General features: G+C 47.0%; 1 protein-coding gene across 4 annotated transcripts in view; it reads left to right on the top strand.

The window, feature by feature from the left end:
• The window catches only part of FEZ2 (fasciculation and elongation protein zeta 2), a 248,001-nt gene that overhangs the window by 128,989 nt on the left and 101,502 nt on the right, over positions 1 to 17,510 (top strand). For 2 of the 4 annotated variants that reach the window (XM_033936550.1, XM_033936552.1), the window contains exon 6: positions 15,148 to 15,228. The exons of the other annotated variants lie outside the window; for them this stretch is intronic. In XM_033936550.1, coding sequence (XP_033792441.1) covers positions 15,148 to 15,228 — 81 coding nt within the window. The remainder of the gene's footprint in view (positions 1 to 15,147; positions 15,229 to 17,510) is intronic. 4 annotated transcript variants of the gene reach the window in all.

Raw genomic sequence — 17,510 nt, forward strand, 5'->3', positions numbered from 1 at the left:
ACATGTTAAAAAAAATAATTCGTTCTGTAGCATAAAATATGCTAAGATGACATAAAAAAAGATAAATTTTTGGTTATTATTTTTATTTAGATACATCTAAAAACATAATTGTTTTTTAAAACAACACACATTTTTTAAATTTAAAGACAGACTAAGTAGAGTCTAATTTTACAGTGAGAGGGCAGAGTCTCAGCGGCAAAAACTGGGACTTAACTGTTCATTTTTTTTTTTTTTTCTACCGTGTTTCCCCGATGATAAGGCAGGGCCATCAAATAAGACAGCCCCCCCTTTTTAGAAAAAAATGTAAAATAAGGCACCCCCCCGCAAATAAGCCACCCACCGATACCTGCGCTTACCCGAATCGGGTGGTACGGTGGGTGACTCCGTGTGGTCCCTGGCACCCCCGACACGATCGGGGCAAGAGGGAGCTCAAGCCCTCTTGCCCCCCCGAATCCCCGACACGATCGGGGCAAGAGGGAGCTCAAGCCCTCTTGCCCCCCCGACTCCCCGACACGATCGGGGCAAGAGGGAGCTCAAGCCCTCTTGCCCCCCCGACTCCCCGACACGATCGGGGCAAAAGGGAGCTCAAGCCCTCTTGCCCCCCCCGACCCCCCGACACGATCGGGGCAAAAGGGAGCCCAAGCCCTCTTGCCCCGCCGATTCCCCAACTCCCCGACAATATCGGGCCAGGAGGGAGCCCAAGTCCTCCTGGCCACGGCGACCCCCTAACCCCACCCTGCACTACATTACGGGCAGGAGGGATCCCAGGCCCTCCTGCCCTCGACGCAAACCCCCCCTCCCCCCAACGCCCGCCCCCCCCAAGAACCTCCGACCGTCCCCCCCAGCCGACCCGCGACCCCCCTGGCCGACCCCCACGACACCCCCAACCCCCTTCCCCGTACCTTTCTGTAGTTGGCCGGACAGACGGGAGCCAAACCCGCCTGTCCGGCAGGCAGCCATCGACGGAATGAGGCCGGATTGGCCCATCCGTCCCAAAGCTCCGCCTACTGGTGGGGCCTAAGGCGCCTGGGCCAATCAGAATAGGCCCGGGAGCCTTAGGTCCCTCCTGGGGGCAGGGCCTGAGGCACATGGTCGGGTTGGGCCCATGTGCCTCAGGCCCCGCCCCCAGGAGGGACCTAAGGCTCCCGGGCCTATTCTGATTGGCCCAGGCGCCTTAGGCCCCACCAGTAGGCGGAGCTTTGGGACGGATGGGCCAATCCGGCCTCATTCCGTCGATGGCTGCCTGCCGGACAGGCGGGTTTGGCTCCCGTCTGTCCGGCCAACTACAGAAAGGTACGGGGAAGGGGGTTGGGGGTGTCGTGGGGGTCGGCCAGGGGGGTCGCGGGTCGGCTGGGGGGGACGGTCGGAGGTTCTTGGGGGGGGCGGTCGTTGGGGGGGAGGGGGGGTTTGCGTCGAGGGCAGGAGGGCCTGGGATCCCTCCTGCCCGTAATGTAGTGCAGGGTGGGGTTAGGGGGTCGCCGTGGCCAGGAGGACTTGGGCTCCCGCCTGGCCCGATATTGTCGGGGAGTTGGGGAATCGGCGGGGCAAGAGGGCTTGGGCTCCCTTTTGCCCCGATCGTGTCGGGGAGTCGGGGGGGCAAGAGGGCTTGAGCTCCCTTTTGCCCCGATCGTGTCGGGGAGTCGGGGGGGCAAGAGGGCTTGAGCTCCCTCTTGCCCCGATCGTGTCGGGGAGTCGGGGGGGCAAGAGGGCTTGAGCTCCCTCTTGCCCCGATCGTGTCGGGGAGTCGGGGGGGGCAAGAGGGCTTGAGCTCCCTCTTGCCCCGATCGTGTCGGGGAGTCGGGGGGGCAAGAGGGAACCAGGCGGAGAGAGGGCAGTTAAGCGCAGTGCCTGCGCGGAAGGATGCAGCTCGGGCGACTTCGTTGTGTGAAACGAAGTTCGTTGTACGGATCAAGACATAAAGTTCGTTGTGCGCAGCGTTCGCTGTGCGAGGCGTCCGTTAAGCGAGGCACCACTGTATGTGATACTACGAGCTTAATGGTATGTGATTCTATGTATAGGTTCTTTTATTTCTTTAAGTTATCTTTCTACAATAAAAAAAAAGTTTGTATATTTTCTTTTCCGTTGAGTTTTTTCAACATCTTTTTCCTCCTCCTTTGGGGTCTTTTACCCCCATCTCAGCCTCTGGGCTCACTGAACACGTCAAGTGATTTTTTTTAAAAAAAATGTTTTTTCTCCTCAACTTCGGTAAAATTGAGTCATTTGACTTTGCTGATGAAATTTTTCCTTCAGTGTCAAAGCCTTTCAGTGGGTTCAAGAAGTGCACTCATTGTAACCGGGTCATTTCTACCACTAATCTGCGCAAGTGGTGCATTTGGTGTCTTGGGCCGGAACTTCGAGTGGACTCTTGTACCTGCTGTCTCATGCTGCAGAAGTGTTCCCTAAAAGAGAAACATTTTGAGGAACTGTCAGCATCCATGTCATCCGAAGTTAAGACTGTTCCAACGGTACAGACATTGACACCTCCCTCGATATTGGATTCAGTACCAGCATTGAGTACATCTCCTAAGAGGCAACTCCACCATCGTAGGCATTTTCAGCATCGAGTTAGTAGATGCGCATGGCAAACTTCAACGCCATCACCGCTCCCCATCAATGCAGGCTGTGTCACCACTGAGGCATGCCTCTTCATCGAGGTCACCAATGTCTCAACACCCTGCTACACCAAAGGTACCAGCTATACAGCAAACGGTACCAGTGTCGTCCATTCAGGACTAACTTAAGGAGCTACTTCAACATGAGTTTGCTGCATTGCTTTAAATGCAACCGGCATTGTTGACTTCACCTCCCTTGGTACCATACCAGCCTGAGCATGGCACAATGAGGCCCCATGGTAGCGGATCTCACTCTTCACATCAAAAGTTGAGATCCACTCTCGGTGCCAGGCCTCATCATCTTCATTGGATCAGCATCGACACAATCATAGGAGTTCTTCCCGGTACTTGCATTGACGTCATAGACATCAGATCATCAAGTAGAGCTCCTTCACCTGTCTCCTACAGAAAATTGCCTAGGATGGACCACTTTGACTCGGCCATCACCGTGCATACTGACTCTGATCCAGAGCCTGAATTATCTGTGCCAGAGTCCTATGGAATTCCATCTGATCCATCTCCTCTGCACAGATATCCTCCTGAAAGCTTATCTTTCACTAAGTTCATTAGGCAAATGGGCCAAGCTTTACCAGCAAGGATAGAGACAGACTCAGAACTAAGAGCTGAATTTCTCAGTGCCTTAGACTTTGACAAAGTGCCCAAAGACCTCCTATAATTTCTATTTCATAATCTCATGACATGCTTTCAGAGAACAAGGACATCTCACCATCATAGACACCTAGGTCGTCAAAGTCATGAAGGGTGTTAGTCTTCTGGAATTCTTGGCTCTTCTACAACTCAATACCATAGAGCTGGTTCCCCTTTTCCAGAAACACCAAGGGTTCTATCCCAAATACTTCCTAATTCCACAGAAGGCGAGAGGCATTCATCCAATTCTCAACTTCCGAGCTCTCTTTAATCAAAGAGAAGTTTTGTATACTGTCCTTAGGGACAGTATACCCACTAAAAAAAAAAGTATCCATGCTCTCTGACACATATCCCCATACAACTAGACCACAGAAAGTTCATTTGCTTTCGCATCAATATTTGACTTCTCCAGTGCAAGGTGCTACCCTTTGGTCTACCTTTCTTTCCCACATTCTTCACAAGTGCTTAATCGTGGTGGCAGCAACTCTTTGTTCTCGTGGATTCCAAGTGTTCCTATACCTGGATGCCTGGCTAATTAAGGGTGCATCGCCTCAGACAATCCAGTCGCCTGCCAAAGCATCTATACTTCGGGAGTGCCTGGAATTCAAACTAAATTACCAGAAGTGTCACCCAATTCAAATCCTCATGTATCTGCTCTTCAAACCACACATCAAATGCTGGGCCTCTTTGGACATATGGCATCAACAGTTCATGTGCTCCCCCCTTCACACATCTCTAACCTCCAGACCAGCACAATGACATCTAGCATCTCAATGGTCTCAAACTACACATCCACTATCCCAGTGAATCACAGTCTTCTCACCTCTATATCAATCTCTCCACAGGTAACCAAATCTGTTCCATGTACCTCCACATTACAGACTTCGCAAAACAGAAGCATTCATGTTTGAGTGGGCAGCTCCACTCAGGATAGAGCTCTGCATATTTCTCTGCTTGAACTTCAAACAATCTGTAATACTCTTCCAACGTTTTGAGATCACCTCCCCAAGCAGGTCAGCAAGGACATTCCAGTTACCATCTACTATAATAAAACCCTAAGCGCGCATGCGCACTCTTACCAGTGTGTTCCGTTTTCCATGATCAGTAGGTCCCCGCAGGTAGGAGTGTGCATGTGCGCTTAGCTGTGGCAGTGTGCCAATTGATGGAGGCAGCAAACATGCTGCGACTCCCCCCTCCCACACCCACCGCCAGAGAAACATCGCTATGGCTTGCCGCATTGGACCGCAAGGAGGTTGTTGGGAGTGCTGGCGGCAGTCACGTGCACTGAATTGGTGCTCGGGGGCAAGGAAAATACCTGGTGGCCGCCAGACAAATTGGAAACCGCTGGCCTCCCTGCTCTCCACCTTGCACAGAGCTCCATCCAGAAAAAAACAGCACTGACGGCCGAAGTTTATTTTTAAGATTAAAGGTGCTGCTGCAGCTCCTCTCACGAGCCACACCTGCGTCGGAGAAGGCTTCCAACGCAGGCGGCGATCGTGAGAGGAGCCACCGCGGCACCTTTAATTTTAAAAATAAACTTCTACCGGTAGTGCAGTTTTTCCTGCTGTGCCCTCTCTTTCAGTGACTGAAGCATATGGCACTAAACAGTTTTGTTGAAGCAGCCAATTTGACATCAGTGTGTCTATTCTGGAAGAGTGAGATCTCCTTGACCACAGTGAGTGCGATGGTAGGTCATACTATGGGAAGCGAGGGGGGGGGAAATGATGCTGCTGCACAGGGACCTGGAGGGGAAGGGAAATACCGCTGCTGCTGCTCAGAGAAGTGGAGAGGGAGAAAAATACTGCTGCTGTTCCTGCACAGGGAAGTGGGGTGGGGGAGGGAAATGCTGCTGCACAGGGAAATGGAGGGGGAGGGAATGCTGCTGCGGTTGCTGCACAGGGAAATGGAGGGGGAGGGAATGCTGCTGCGACTGCTGCTCAGGGAAGTAGGGGGGAGGGAAATGCTGTTGCTGCTGCTGCACAGGGAATTGGGGTGGGGGAGGGAAATGCTGCTGCACAGGGAAATGGAGGGGGAGGGAATGCTGCTGTGGCTGCTGCACAGGGAAGTGGGGTGGGGGGAGGGAATGCTACATAGGGGGCAGGGAGAGAGACAGATAGAAAGAAAGACTGACACGGGAGGTAGGGAGACAGAAGAAAGACACAGGGGCAGGAAGAGGGACAGAAAGACAGACAGAGAAAGGGGGCCAGGGAGAGAGAAATACAGCAGGAGATAGAGAGACAGAAAGAAAAACAGACAGACATCTATTCTAGCACTCGTTAATGTAACGGGCTTAAAGACTAGTATACTATATCAACAACCAGGGAGGCAAAGGATCTCTCCCTATAATAGGAGACTACACACATCTGGCATTGGGTAATCTTATGCATTATTTTCCTCAAAGTGGTATACCTACAAGGAAAACAAAATACTCTAGCTGACATACTCAACAGTTTTTGTTTCAACCACACGAGTGGACTCTATTCCAAGGCCTTCCAACAGAGTTTCTCCCTTTAGGAGACTTCTCAGATAGTCCTTTATGCGCCTTCAATGCAATTTCGGCTCCACACAGTATTCCCCTCATCAACATGAGGCAGACACTTTTTACTGGATTGGACACACCAGTTCCTGTATGCATTTCCGCCAATCCTTCTGGTTGTAAGGACGCTGTTCACACCTGCAAGAACCAGTCACCTTAATCCTCATACCTCCTCGGTGGCCCAGCAAGCCTAATTCTCACTTCTACTTCAGTAAAGTGTCAAAGATCCCATTCCACTACAAATCTTTCCATTTCTACTAACCCAAAGCTCTTCTTCATCTAAATCCTACAGTTTCTACATCTCACAACCTGATACATCTCAGCATGTTGATACCATCATAACTGCTTCAAGAAAACCTTCCACTCAACAATGCTATCATTTTAAGTGGACACACTTCACCATATTGTGTAATCACCACCAGTTGGAACCCGATACTTGCTCATCATCTTTGGTGTTTGACTACCTATTCCACCTTTCCAACTCCGGACTTGAAACCATTTTTGTCACAGTGCTCTTAGTACCTTCAATGTTTCTTTCAACAATACACCTCTAGTTCTCCATCCATTACTTTCCAGGTTTATGAATGGAATCCTCCAGTTGTTTGGGTTCTCAATATTGTCCTTGTTACATTCATGAAACCTCCATTTGAACCTCTTGCAAATACGCTTCTTAAGTATTAAGTGGAACGTAAGATTCCTAATCTGCATTACTTCAGCTTGAAGAGTCATTTAAACTCCAACACTGGTCTATGACCCACCTTCAACAGTTTTTCACCATGTTAGAGTGTTTCCCCAAACTCATCAGAAGTCTTTTCTGACAGTAGTCATGGACATTCATTTCAATCAATCCATTGTGCTAATCATTTTCTTCCCAAAACCAAAACCACATACTCACTCTGTTGAATCTGCTCTCTACACATTGGACTACAAACGGTGCCTTGTCTTACTCTTTAGAACGTACTAAATCGCACAGCACTTCTCAAATTTCATATTTTTCAACCTTAACAGATTGGGGGCTTCTGTAATGAATGAACTATTTCCACATGGTTAGCGGACCATATCATACTGCTATGCAAAGATTGGGCTGCCGCTAAAGGGTTGTGTATAATGCACAAAATCAGACCAGTGGCAGCCTCAGAAACCTTTCTGCATTCCACTCCCATGCAGAATATTTGTAAAGTAGCCAATCAGTCCTAAATTCATTTCTTACATCAAACTACTATCTGGAGACTCATTCCAAACAGGATAGTCAGCTCAGCCAAGATATTCTCCTAAATTTATATTCTACTTAGAAGCCAACTCTCCCTCCATCCCTACTATAGTAGCTAGGGAGTTCTATCTGTGAGAATATGCTTCCTGCTTTTCCTGGGATAAAGCACAGTTACTTACCTGTAACAGCTGTTGTCCAGGGACAGCAGGCAGATATTTTCATATCCCTCCCAGCTCCCCTGGTTATCTTTATAGCTTGCTTATGGAACTGAGGTACCATGAGCCAACGCCGGGCAGGAAGGCACTCATACATGTGTGGTGCAGGCAGTCTCGAAGCTTCATTAGAGCTTAAAGTGACAGTACACTTTAGCATTGTCAGTGCCATGCTCCATGGATGATGTCACTCATCTGTAAGAATATCTGCCTGCTGTCCCTGTATAACATCTGTTATAGGTAAGTAAGTGTGCTTTAGCATATACACTTTAATGGAAATTAAGCACTTAATTGTCATTATAAAGTACTAACATAAGCCTGTAGTTATCCACATAACTTTAGGTGCAAGAAGTTATGCTAACTCTGTGGCTGGCCTATGACCAAACTCTGTAGTATAAAAATGTCCATTCTTGAAAAGTACGTCCAAAATATTTTTTTCGAAAATCATCTACTTCTATGTCCAGCTGTTTGATTGTCCAGACCACTAGTATGTCTATGTTTATACCTCATTCTCATCCAAAAAATCATCCAAGTCCCAAAAGCTTAGAACAAAACCTTTTAGACATGGGAGGGGCTGAAAGACTGGCCACCCAAACATGGCAACACAGCAGTGGGGCACCTTATAGGGCACTGCTGTGAACTTCACAAAAAGGATGCCACATAAACATCTCACCAGAACTCCTATATAAGTAATGTTGAGCCCCCCCCCAAAAAAAATAACCCTCTAAAAACCCCTATAACCACCTGTCTACAACTCCAATAGCCCTTATGGTTCCAGGTGGCACCTATATGGCAGTACAGTAGGGTTTTGGGGTTTTTTGGTGGACTCAAATTTTCCACCATAAATGTAGTGGCTGGTGGCTTATGGACCTGGGTTGTCCTATCTATGGTTCACTAGCCCCCCCCTCCCCCCTCCCCCAGACTACTTAAATTACCTCTGTGAAGCTCTACTAGGCTTTACTATGCCAGGTGCTGATGTTCTGGAGGCAGGTATGTACGTTTTTATTCTGATTTTTAAGGCAGTATGAGGGGGGGTCAGTGATCACTGGGGAAGTGTGTGGAGGGTTTTACTTTGTCCCTGCAGTGGTCAACTGGTCACTTAGGACAGTGTTTTTCAACCGCTGTTCCGCGGCACACTAGTGTGCCGCGAGATGTTGCCTGGTGTGCCGTACGGTCAGGGCCGCCATCAGGGCAGTACCACCAGTCTAGGGAGAGGGGCGGTCCGCCCCACGTGGACAGGAGAGAGCTGGACGGGGGACCCGCGGAGTTCAATACATCTCCAGCCGCGAGGCTCGTCTTCTGTTCCTGCCTGCCCTGCAGCTGATCGCAAGCGTTCCCCGATGTCAGCGCTGACGTCGGAGGGAGGGCTTAAGCAAAGCCTGCCCTCCGACGTCAGCGCTGACGTTGGAGAATACTTCCGTTCGGCTATTTGTGCGCGGCAGGGCAGGCAGGAAGCAGAAGACAAGCCTCGCGGCTTGAGCTTCGTTTTGCTGAGAAAGTTGCAAAGATGGGCTGGGAGGCAAACACGGAACACAAAAGGGGGGAGGGAGTGCGTTTTGGACACAAGGCATGAACTTGGGAGAAAGGAAGGGAGGGAAAGAGATGCTGAGGTGGGGGAGGGAATGCGTTTTTGGACACAGAAGAAATGGACTTGGGAGAGAGGAAGGGAGGGAAAGAGATGCTGAGGTGGGGGAGGGAATGGGTTTTTGGACACAGAAGGCATGGACTTGGGAGAGAGGAAGGGAGGGAAAGAGATGCTGAGGTGGGGGAGGGAATGCGTTTTTGGACACAGAAGAAATGGACTTGGGAGAGAGGAAGGGAGGGAAAGAGATGCTGAGGTGGGGGAGGGAATGCGTTTTTGGACACAGAAGAAATGGACTGGGGAGAGAGGAAGGGAGGGAAAGAGATGCTGAGGTGGGGGAGGGAATGAGTGTTTGGACACAGAAGGCATGGACTTTGGAGAGAGGAAGGGAGGGAAAGAGATGGTTGTGTACACGGGGAATAGAAGAAAGGAGAATTTTTGGTCATAGGGAGGGAGTGAGGTACAGATAGTGGCATACCAGGGTGGGGGGGGGCGGTCTGCCCCACCCCGGGTTTACGTCCCAAGGGGGTGCACAGCTGGCCACCCTCCAGTGTTGTCCCTAGGCCGGCAAACTGCGGCTCTTTAGCCACTTGAGTGCCACCGCCGCCATCGGGAACAGGCCGGCGCCAAGTTCTCCCTGCTTTTCCCTGTGGGGCCGGCCAACTCTCGCCACTCGCGTCAATTCTGACGTCGGAGAGGACGTTCTGGGCCAGCCAATCGCTGCCTGGCTGGCCTAGAACATCCTCTCCGACGTTAGAATTGACGACGGGTGGCGAGAGTTGGTCGGCCCTGCGGGGAAGAGAAGCAGGGAGAACTCGGTGCCGGCCTGTTCCCGATGGCGGCAGTGGCAGCCTATTCCCCAGTGGCGGTGGCAGCATTATAAAATACTTTCTTTGTGTTTATTTGATTCCTATATATTTATATATAGTCAATATAGGCACAGTTAAATTTTTTTACTTTTTCTAATGGTGGTGTGCCTCGTGATTTTTTTCATGAAACAAGTGTGCCTTTGCCCAAAAAAGGTTGAAAAACACTGACTTAGGATACCTGCTCAATCCTGCTTCATAGCAAACAGATGTTTCCAAATGAGGTTTGTGCAAATTTATTTACTTGTAATAGAAAAGACTACCATGCTGTCATCACATTAACTTATAGAATGCTAACTAGCTGAATTTCACATTATACCTCAAAGTGGTGGTAGATATGTTAACCTAACTTTGTGCACTGTGAAGTTTGTCAAATTGGTACAGTATGCTATCAAAATATACATCACAGAAGGCTGCAAGATATTTTCATGCTGGGATTTATGCCTGGTCTAGCAGGAATAAAGAACCAGTTAATGAAACATTCTAGAACAGGGCTAACATATCAAGGCAGAATAAGAGATATGACAGAGATTGTAGCAAGTGAGCTTGGAGGGCAAATGATACTCAACAAAATCCTTGAAGCAACTTGTCTCCCTTAGTGTCTGGGACAGTATAGGCTAACAGGATAGGGAAAAGATTGCAAGTGACCCAGCAACTACCCCAGAAAAGGAGAAAAAATGTAAAGGGGCATGAAGAGAGGGGTTTTGAAAGAAAGAAATGAGAAAGAGGAAGAGAATAAGAAAGTAACAGATTAGGTATGGCTAAGGCAAGAAATGTGTCTACATAACTAGTATATTGGGTGGTCATGTGCCAAGTGCAAAAAAAAAAAAAGTATGTGGATATCTTTAAATTGTTAAGGAAGGAAGGAGAAGTCTGTATAGATATTGTAAGGAAAAGTGTAAAAATACACTGTTGATAAATTTAGTGTGGACTCCCGTCCTCAATGATGTGCCCTGAAATTAAGGGGTAATCTCTGCATATTTCGCTTTTTAATGGCATGTAAACTGCCATGCAGAGGTACCACTAGCCTTCAGAGCTTCATGAAATTGTATTGTGCATTGGAATTTGTAGCTAGTTCTCTTGTAAAGGGTTGCTAAGTGAGAAATAATGATGGAGATCATAACTAGCAAGTTTTAGGAGGAAAAGATGTCTCCTTTTTTTTGTTTCCCAGCAGCCAGGCCTGCTGAAAGATGGACCCCAAAGCCCTAACCCAGTCTTGGGGTAGATGAAAAAAGTGATATCCTATACAAGTGAAGTTATTGTTTAATTTAGGTGGCAGCAAGGGGCTTCTGAGAGTTTTGGTGTCCTGGACACTGATCAATGCCTGCCACCTGTATGAAATGAAGATACTATTCAAATTTCTACTTCATTCACCTTTAAGGAAGTTCAAGAGCCTGAGACTTGAGTAGAGAACTACTAGCCAGAAGTGTTGTGCTGTAGGCCTATGACCAGCTGGGGAAGCTGAGGGAGAGGACTTGCAGATAGAGGATTATTGTTTATAGACAATTTAATATATTGCCTAATTTGGGAGTTGGGTGTATAGTGCTCAAAATAATAAATAATAAAAAAAGGTGCCTGAGACTAGAGGAAGTTCTAGGGAAAGGACATCTATTGTTTTGTGCCAAGAGAATGTGACATGTTGGAAATTCCCAAATAAGAATCCTCTGGATTCTAGGAATCCACAGCTATGACTATGTGAAGTGTCAGTGCAGATTCCTGAAAAACGAAGGTGTCTGAGTGGAGAACTACAGAGTGAAGGATTATCTAGAACCTGAGGAGGAGAGAAATGAGAATTGAGAAGAAGACTTCAAGTGTTAATAACCTGATGGCTTTGTATTGTCAGGCTCCCCACCTCACTCTTCATATGCCTGTGAAAATAAGGTGAACTTTAATTCCTCATCACCTACTAAATTATTTTTTGTAGGGACTCTTATCCCTTTGCGTATGTGTATTGATTACATTACATTACATTACATTCGTGATTTCTATTCCGCCTGTGCCTTGCGGTTCTAAGCGGATTACAGTTAAAAGAGATCAGGACATTACCGAGAGAATTACATTACAACGATTTAAGTAAATTACATGTTGTGGTATAGAAATACAAGTATAAGATATCTGGATACCTACTTAGGTTGCTAGAATCATGTCTTTATTCCTCCATCCTTGCAGCTGCTACATGAGGTCTCGTACTTTTTTGTGACCATGAGGTTCCATAGTCCGTTCTGTCATTGAAACTGTTGCTACTCTCACCTAGTGGTGTTCAGCAGCTTGTTGAGTTTTAAAAAAAAAATTTGTTAATTATCTAGGGGTGATGTACATTAGAAAACATTAAATATTCAATACATAAAACATATACACAAGAAGAGTGTTTGATCAAAGCATACACAACATACTCATATGCATTTCATAAACTTTACAGAATTAAGAATGGTGCAGTGTCTTTCAGTTTCAGTTGGCTAGAAGTAAAAAAAAAATTTTACAGCTAGCAAGTGCTGATTAACCACAGATTGTGGCCAAGCAAGAGTAAAATGCCAGGAAACATAGTCTTTAAATCTGGAAGCAAAGTTCAAAATACCAGCACTGTTTTAGAGCAAATGCACTCTATTAACAAGATTGGCATAGAAGAAGGCAGGTTTCTGTGGAGATATGCAAATTGGTAGTGGAGAGGAAATTGATATAAATGTTTTAACATACAAGTGTTATAGGAAAAGAGGGAAAAATGTCAACATCATGAATGTTCTTTAGAACTTTGGGAATTGAGGGAGGGATGGTGGTTAAAGGGTTTGAGTATGAAACTATATTCAGTTAGAAAACCTGTATTTTTTTCTTTTAAAAGGTAATTAATTGGCTACTGTTGTATGAAAATTTTCTATAAATAAAGTTTGTAAAAAAAAGAAAAAAGCCATAATCAATGTGCAGTTGATGCTTATAGAACCTTAGTCAGCTATGATGAAAGTGTTTGGTTATGTGGTGACAGTGGCCTCAGGCTGAATAAAAATGATAATTAATAAAGCAGTTTTTTCAAATGCTTAAACACAAATGCTTAAACACAAAGTAGTTAAGTTCATACTATCAGTCTTATTCTCTACTTTTTCCTCATACACTTATCATATACCTTTTTTTTTTCCCCAAAATGTGGAAACTATAGGCAGATTTTGTATGAAATAGATTAGCCAGACCTCAAATTTTAGATGAGCCTACATACAGCCCAAATACATTGGAACAATGCCATCTTTGTAGCCTGTACCCCCACCCAAACTCAACTTAGCTCAAGTATTTAATATTTTAAGTTGGCAGGTATCCTAAACCTCTTTCAGCTGAAGACCAGCTTGGAGGTACTCTGAATTTCTGAAGTGCAGCTTAGCGATTGGCAGCAGCTTTAACATAGTAACATAGTAGATGACAGCAGATAAAGACCCATATAATCTGCCCAACCTGATTCAATTTAATTTTTTTTTTTTCTTCTTGGCTATTTCTGGGCAAGAGTCCAAAGCTCTACTCAGTACTGTGCTTGGGTTCCAACTACTGAAGTCTCTGTCAAAGCTCACTCCAGCCCATTTACACCCTCCCAGCCATTGAAGCCCTCCCCAGCCCATCCTCAACCAAAAAGCCATATACAGACACATAGGCCCAGATTCTGTATAGGACGGCCCAGGAGGGGCGACCAATACAGAATCAGGCTTACACTAACCTCGATTCTGTAACCGGCATCCATGTTACAGACGCCGGTTACAGAATCGGGTTAGAGTAGACGCAGCCACTACACTTATCACGGCAAGGGATCTCCCTGACGCGATAAGTATAGTGGCCGCCTGTCCGATTGCCGGCAGGAGGGTACCCAACCCCTCCTGCCGGAACGCCGCCCTCCTTTCCCCCAACACTACCGATCATCGGCAGGAGGGTGCCCAATCCCTCCTGCCGGAAGATGCCCCCCCACCCGACACTACCAATCACCAGCAGGAGGATGCCCAATCCCTTCTGCCGGAAGACGACCCCTCTCCGGACGCCCCCCCCCCCCACGCTAACAGCCCTCCCCCCGCGCTAACAGCCACCAATGACCACCTCTAACTAACCTCCCCCCCAAAACTAACCTTTAATTGTTGGCCGGCCAGATCTTGGTACCATCCAGCCGGCAGGACCGCCTCATCGAAATGAGGCGGGCCCGCCCCTTCCCGGCCCATCCCGTGAAACCTAAGGCCTGATTGGCCCATGGTCTAGAAGCCTGGACCAATCAGGCCTTGGGCATAGCGGATCCGCCCATCCCTACTAAGCCCTTGCCCCGATAAGTATAGCGGCCGCATCTACTTACAATGTAGGCCATTTAAGCGTCTCTTACTCTACTAGGGAGATGCGTAGGGCCGTCTAGGTTCACCTAAGGCCCTTAGGCGAGCTTAGGCGTCTTGCAGGCCTCCCTAGGCTCCCGGAGGCGCCTTCAATATAGGCGGCCTACCTGGGGAGCATTTTTTTTTTAAAACGTGCATCCCGATTGGTTGATTAGAAAGCTGTAGGACGCCTACAGTTGCCTAAAATCGAGACGGCACTTTTCAGAATCAGGGCCATATTGTGCAAGTCTGCCCAGTAATATTTACTATTATTTTCCGATTAGAGATCCTTTGTGTTCATCCCACATTTCTTTTAACTCTGTCACCGTTTTCCTCTCTACCACCTCCCTAGGGAGCACATTCCAGGCAACAACAACCCTCTCCATAAACAAGAATTTCCTTACATTACTCTTGAGTCTACCACCCCTCAACCTCAAATTATGTCATCTGGTTTTACCATTTTCCTTTCTCTGGAAAAGAGTTTGTTCTACGTTAATACCTTTCACGTATTTGAACATCTGAATCATATCTCCCCTGTCCCTCCTTTCCTCTAGGGCAGGGGTGTCAAAGTCCCTCCTCGAGGGCCGCAATCCAGTCGAGTTTTCAGGATTTCCCCAATGAATATGCATGAGATCTATTTGCATGCACTGCTTTCATTGTATGCAAATAGATCTCATGCATATTCATTGGGGAAATCCTGAAAACCCGACTGGATTGCGGCCCTCGAGGACCGACTTTGACACCTGTGCTCTAGGGTATACATATTCAGGTCCTTTCATCTAGTGCATGCTTAGTTTTCACACGTAAATGAAAACTGAGCATGTGCTGGCATTGGGTGGTACGGGAAAACTGTTGCCAGCTACCGAGTTGTGCTGGAAGGGGTTCAGAGCACCTTTGAGGAGGTCTTTGACTGGTGGACCTTGGGAGTCTCTGCCAGCTGGAGCAAGAGTACACCACTTTGGGTGAGCTTGAGCCCAAATTGGGCGGATTCCAGCCAAGTTTTAGCTACCCCACTGGTATGAAATGCAAATGTGAAAAGTGTTGCACGACTCTTCTGTATCTCTGTATTCCTTATGCACTGTTTTTCTTGGTTTAGTGCTTACTAATAGCCTTTGCATTTCTTTCTCTATCCCTTCTTGTAACCTCTTGCTGCTTTTAGCGCTTCAGCATGGAAGGAATCTCAAATGTCATTCAGAATGGTTTCCGCCACACGTTTGGGAACTCAGGTGGAGAGAAACAGGTGCTTAGTTTTCCTTTCTCCTTTCCTTTTCTCTGTCTGTCTATTTATGTGTTACTGCTTATCAGCTCCATTCTTCAGGTGTGATATTTCTAAATAATCTAGTTTGTGCTCAGTTTAGTTGTTTGCCTGGTGATTGGATAATCTAAACTTATTTTCTTCAACTCATCCCAACACTGAGGTTGAAAAAGTACACCTTTGTTCTATAAAATGTATCTCCCTTGTGGACATTGTCTCCAGATGGGTTAGTTTTGCATGTATCACAAATCAAAATCTATACATAGGAGCCCTTAGTTCAGCTGTTGATTCACACTAATGGTGAATCTGCAGAAGGGTGTCACTTTAAGTTCTTGAACTCTCTTCCCCTTCTGCATTAGAGTTCTTGAACTCCTCTCCTTTGCACAGTTCCCTCTTCAGTTTTTCCTTCTGCAAGCAAGCACAGAAGTTTTGTTTGATCTGCTCTGCTTCTTTTTTGTTATTTTCGGGTATTTTTTCCACTGGAATTTTGAGATTTTTCGTGGCTTCAGTGCTTGGAGGTCCTCTTCTTGGACTTACTCTGCTGGGGAAAGGTTGCAATCCCATGTGGGTGGAAAGCTGCTTCCAGGTCAATCTCATCACCTGTGGAACCAGCCTGCTTTGTGTCCCTTTGCGAGCTTGGGCTCTGTTCCTGTCCCCCTGGTTACTGCTCGCCTACTGATTTTTTTCAGAGGCTTGAGCACAGGCTGTGTGGCCCCTGTGTATCAACCCTCTGGGTATCTGCATAGTTTCTTCCCCCGTCGCTCTGTGAGGAATTTCAAAGGTGGGAGTCTATGGGCGAGGTCCTTCTGACCGGCAGCCAGAAGATTTTTATTGATGGTTGAGGTCTGACAATTTCTGAGGTGGAAATCCTTTCCCCACATGCAATCTGCTACAAACTGACAGGCACCAGAAGTCACAGTGAGTACTCCCATTATTCCTTATGGGGAAAATCAGAGGGGGGGGGGATGAAAATTTCATTTTTAGGGCGTTTCTGAGGTTATGATTCAGTTTCCCCTCCTCCAAAACCCTAAAATCACTACTTTTAATTTTTTGATTTTGCTCCAATGGCCCATTTTTGGTGCACATTTCCTGATAGCAGCCATCTTGGATTTTTAACAATCTTTTTTTTTAGACTTAATTTTTTCTGCTCAAAACTACTTGATTTGACTAGGGCCCACCTCTCATGAATGCCCCAGGCCATTCTAACCCCAGATTTTGTGTTTTTTTGCACAGATTTACCAGCTGAAGAGCAGCTATGTTCCATATGCCTTGGGGCATTAGGTGTGAGAGGAAGGATGAGAGCTTTGGGCTCAGCCCCCATTTAGTCCTCCAAGACCCTTCTAAGGGAAAGAGATCCTGCTCAGAAGATCTGAGCAGCAATGGGGCAAAATGCAAGCATGCGGTGTATACAAATCTCCTCTTCCCCCATCTGGGGTTATAGAAAGAGTCTCAGGACCTCCAATGCAAGGCTTCTCTGATTTTGACAGCCTTTTATGGAAAGCCTACTTAACAGAACCAGGAAGCACTGCACTGCCTACAGTCGCATCAGTTCCACTTAAGGGGAATCTTTCTCTCAAGCAGGCATCTTCACCTTATACCATGCTGGCTCCTAGTGTCAGTAACCCTTCAGAGCAGGACTAGAATGATTGATTAGAAGTTTCTTTATGAGCTTTTATTGTCACATGGCTCTTCTGCATCTGTGAATGATTTGGGATCCCTGACAGGGGTCCATTGGCCAGGGGGCAGGAGTGGCAGCAGATCACTATGATGATTCCTCAGTATGTCACCTTTTCAAATCAACTTCTGCTTCTCATGTCATTTCTCACACCCTCTCTTCATTAAAGCTTGATGCCCAGCAGCCTTCCACCTCGCAGTGCTCCATTTGTGGCATTAATGCTCAGATGAATTTTTTTCCTGTTCATCTAGACGTCACCTCCTTAGTCACTGACCAATGGGAGTTGCTTGAAGGCTCTCTAAAGGTGGCCAAATTGGCAAACTGCTTTCATTGTATGCAAATAGATCTCATGCATATTCATTGGGGAAATCCTGAAAACCCGACTGGATTGCGGCCCTCGAGGACCGACTTTGACACCTGTGCTCTAGGGTATACATATTCAGGTCCTTTCATCTAGTGCATGCTTAGTTTTCACACGTAAATGAAAACTGAGCATGTGCTAGCATTGGGTGGTACGGGAAAACTGTTGCCAGCTACCGAGTTGTGCTGGAAGGGGTTCAGAGCACCTTTGAGGAGGTCTTTGACTGGTGGA

The sequence above is a fragment of the Geotrypetes seraphini genome, chromosome 3 (genome assembly GCF_902459505.1).
Source record: "Geotrypetes seraphini chromosome 3, aGeoSer1.1, whole genome shotgun sequence".
In the NCBI taxonomy this organism is placed as follows: domain Eukaryota; kingdom Metazoa; phylum Chordata; class Amphibia; order Gymnophiona; family Dermophiidae; genus Geotrypetes; species Geotrypetes seraphini.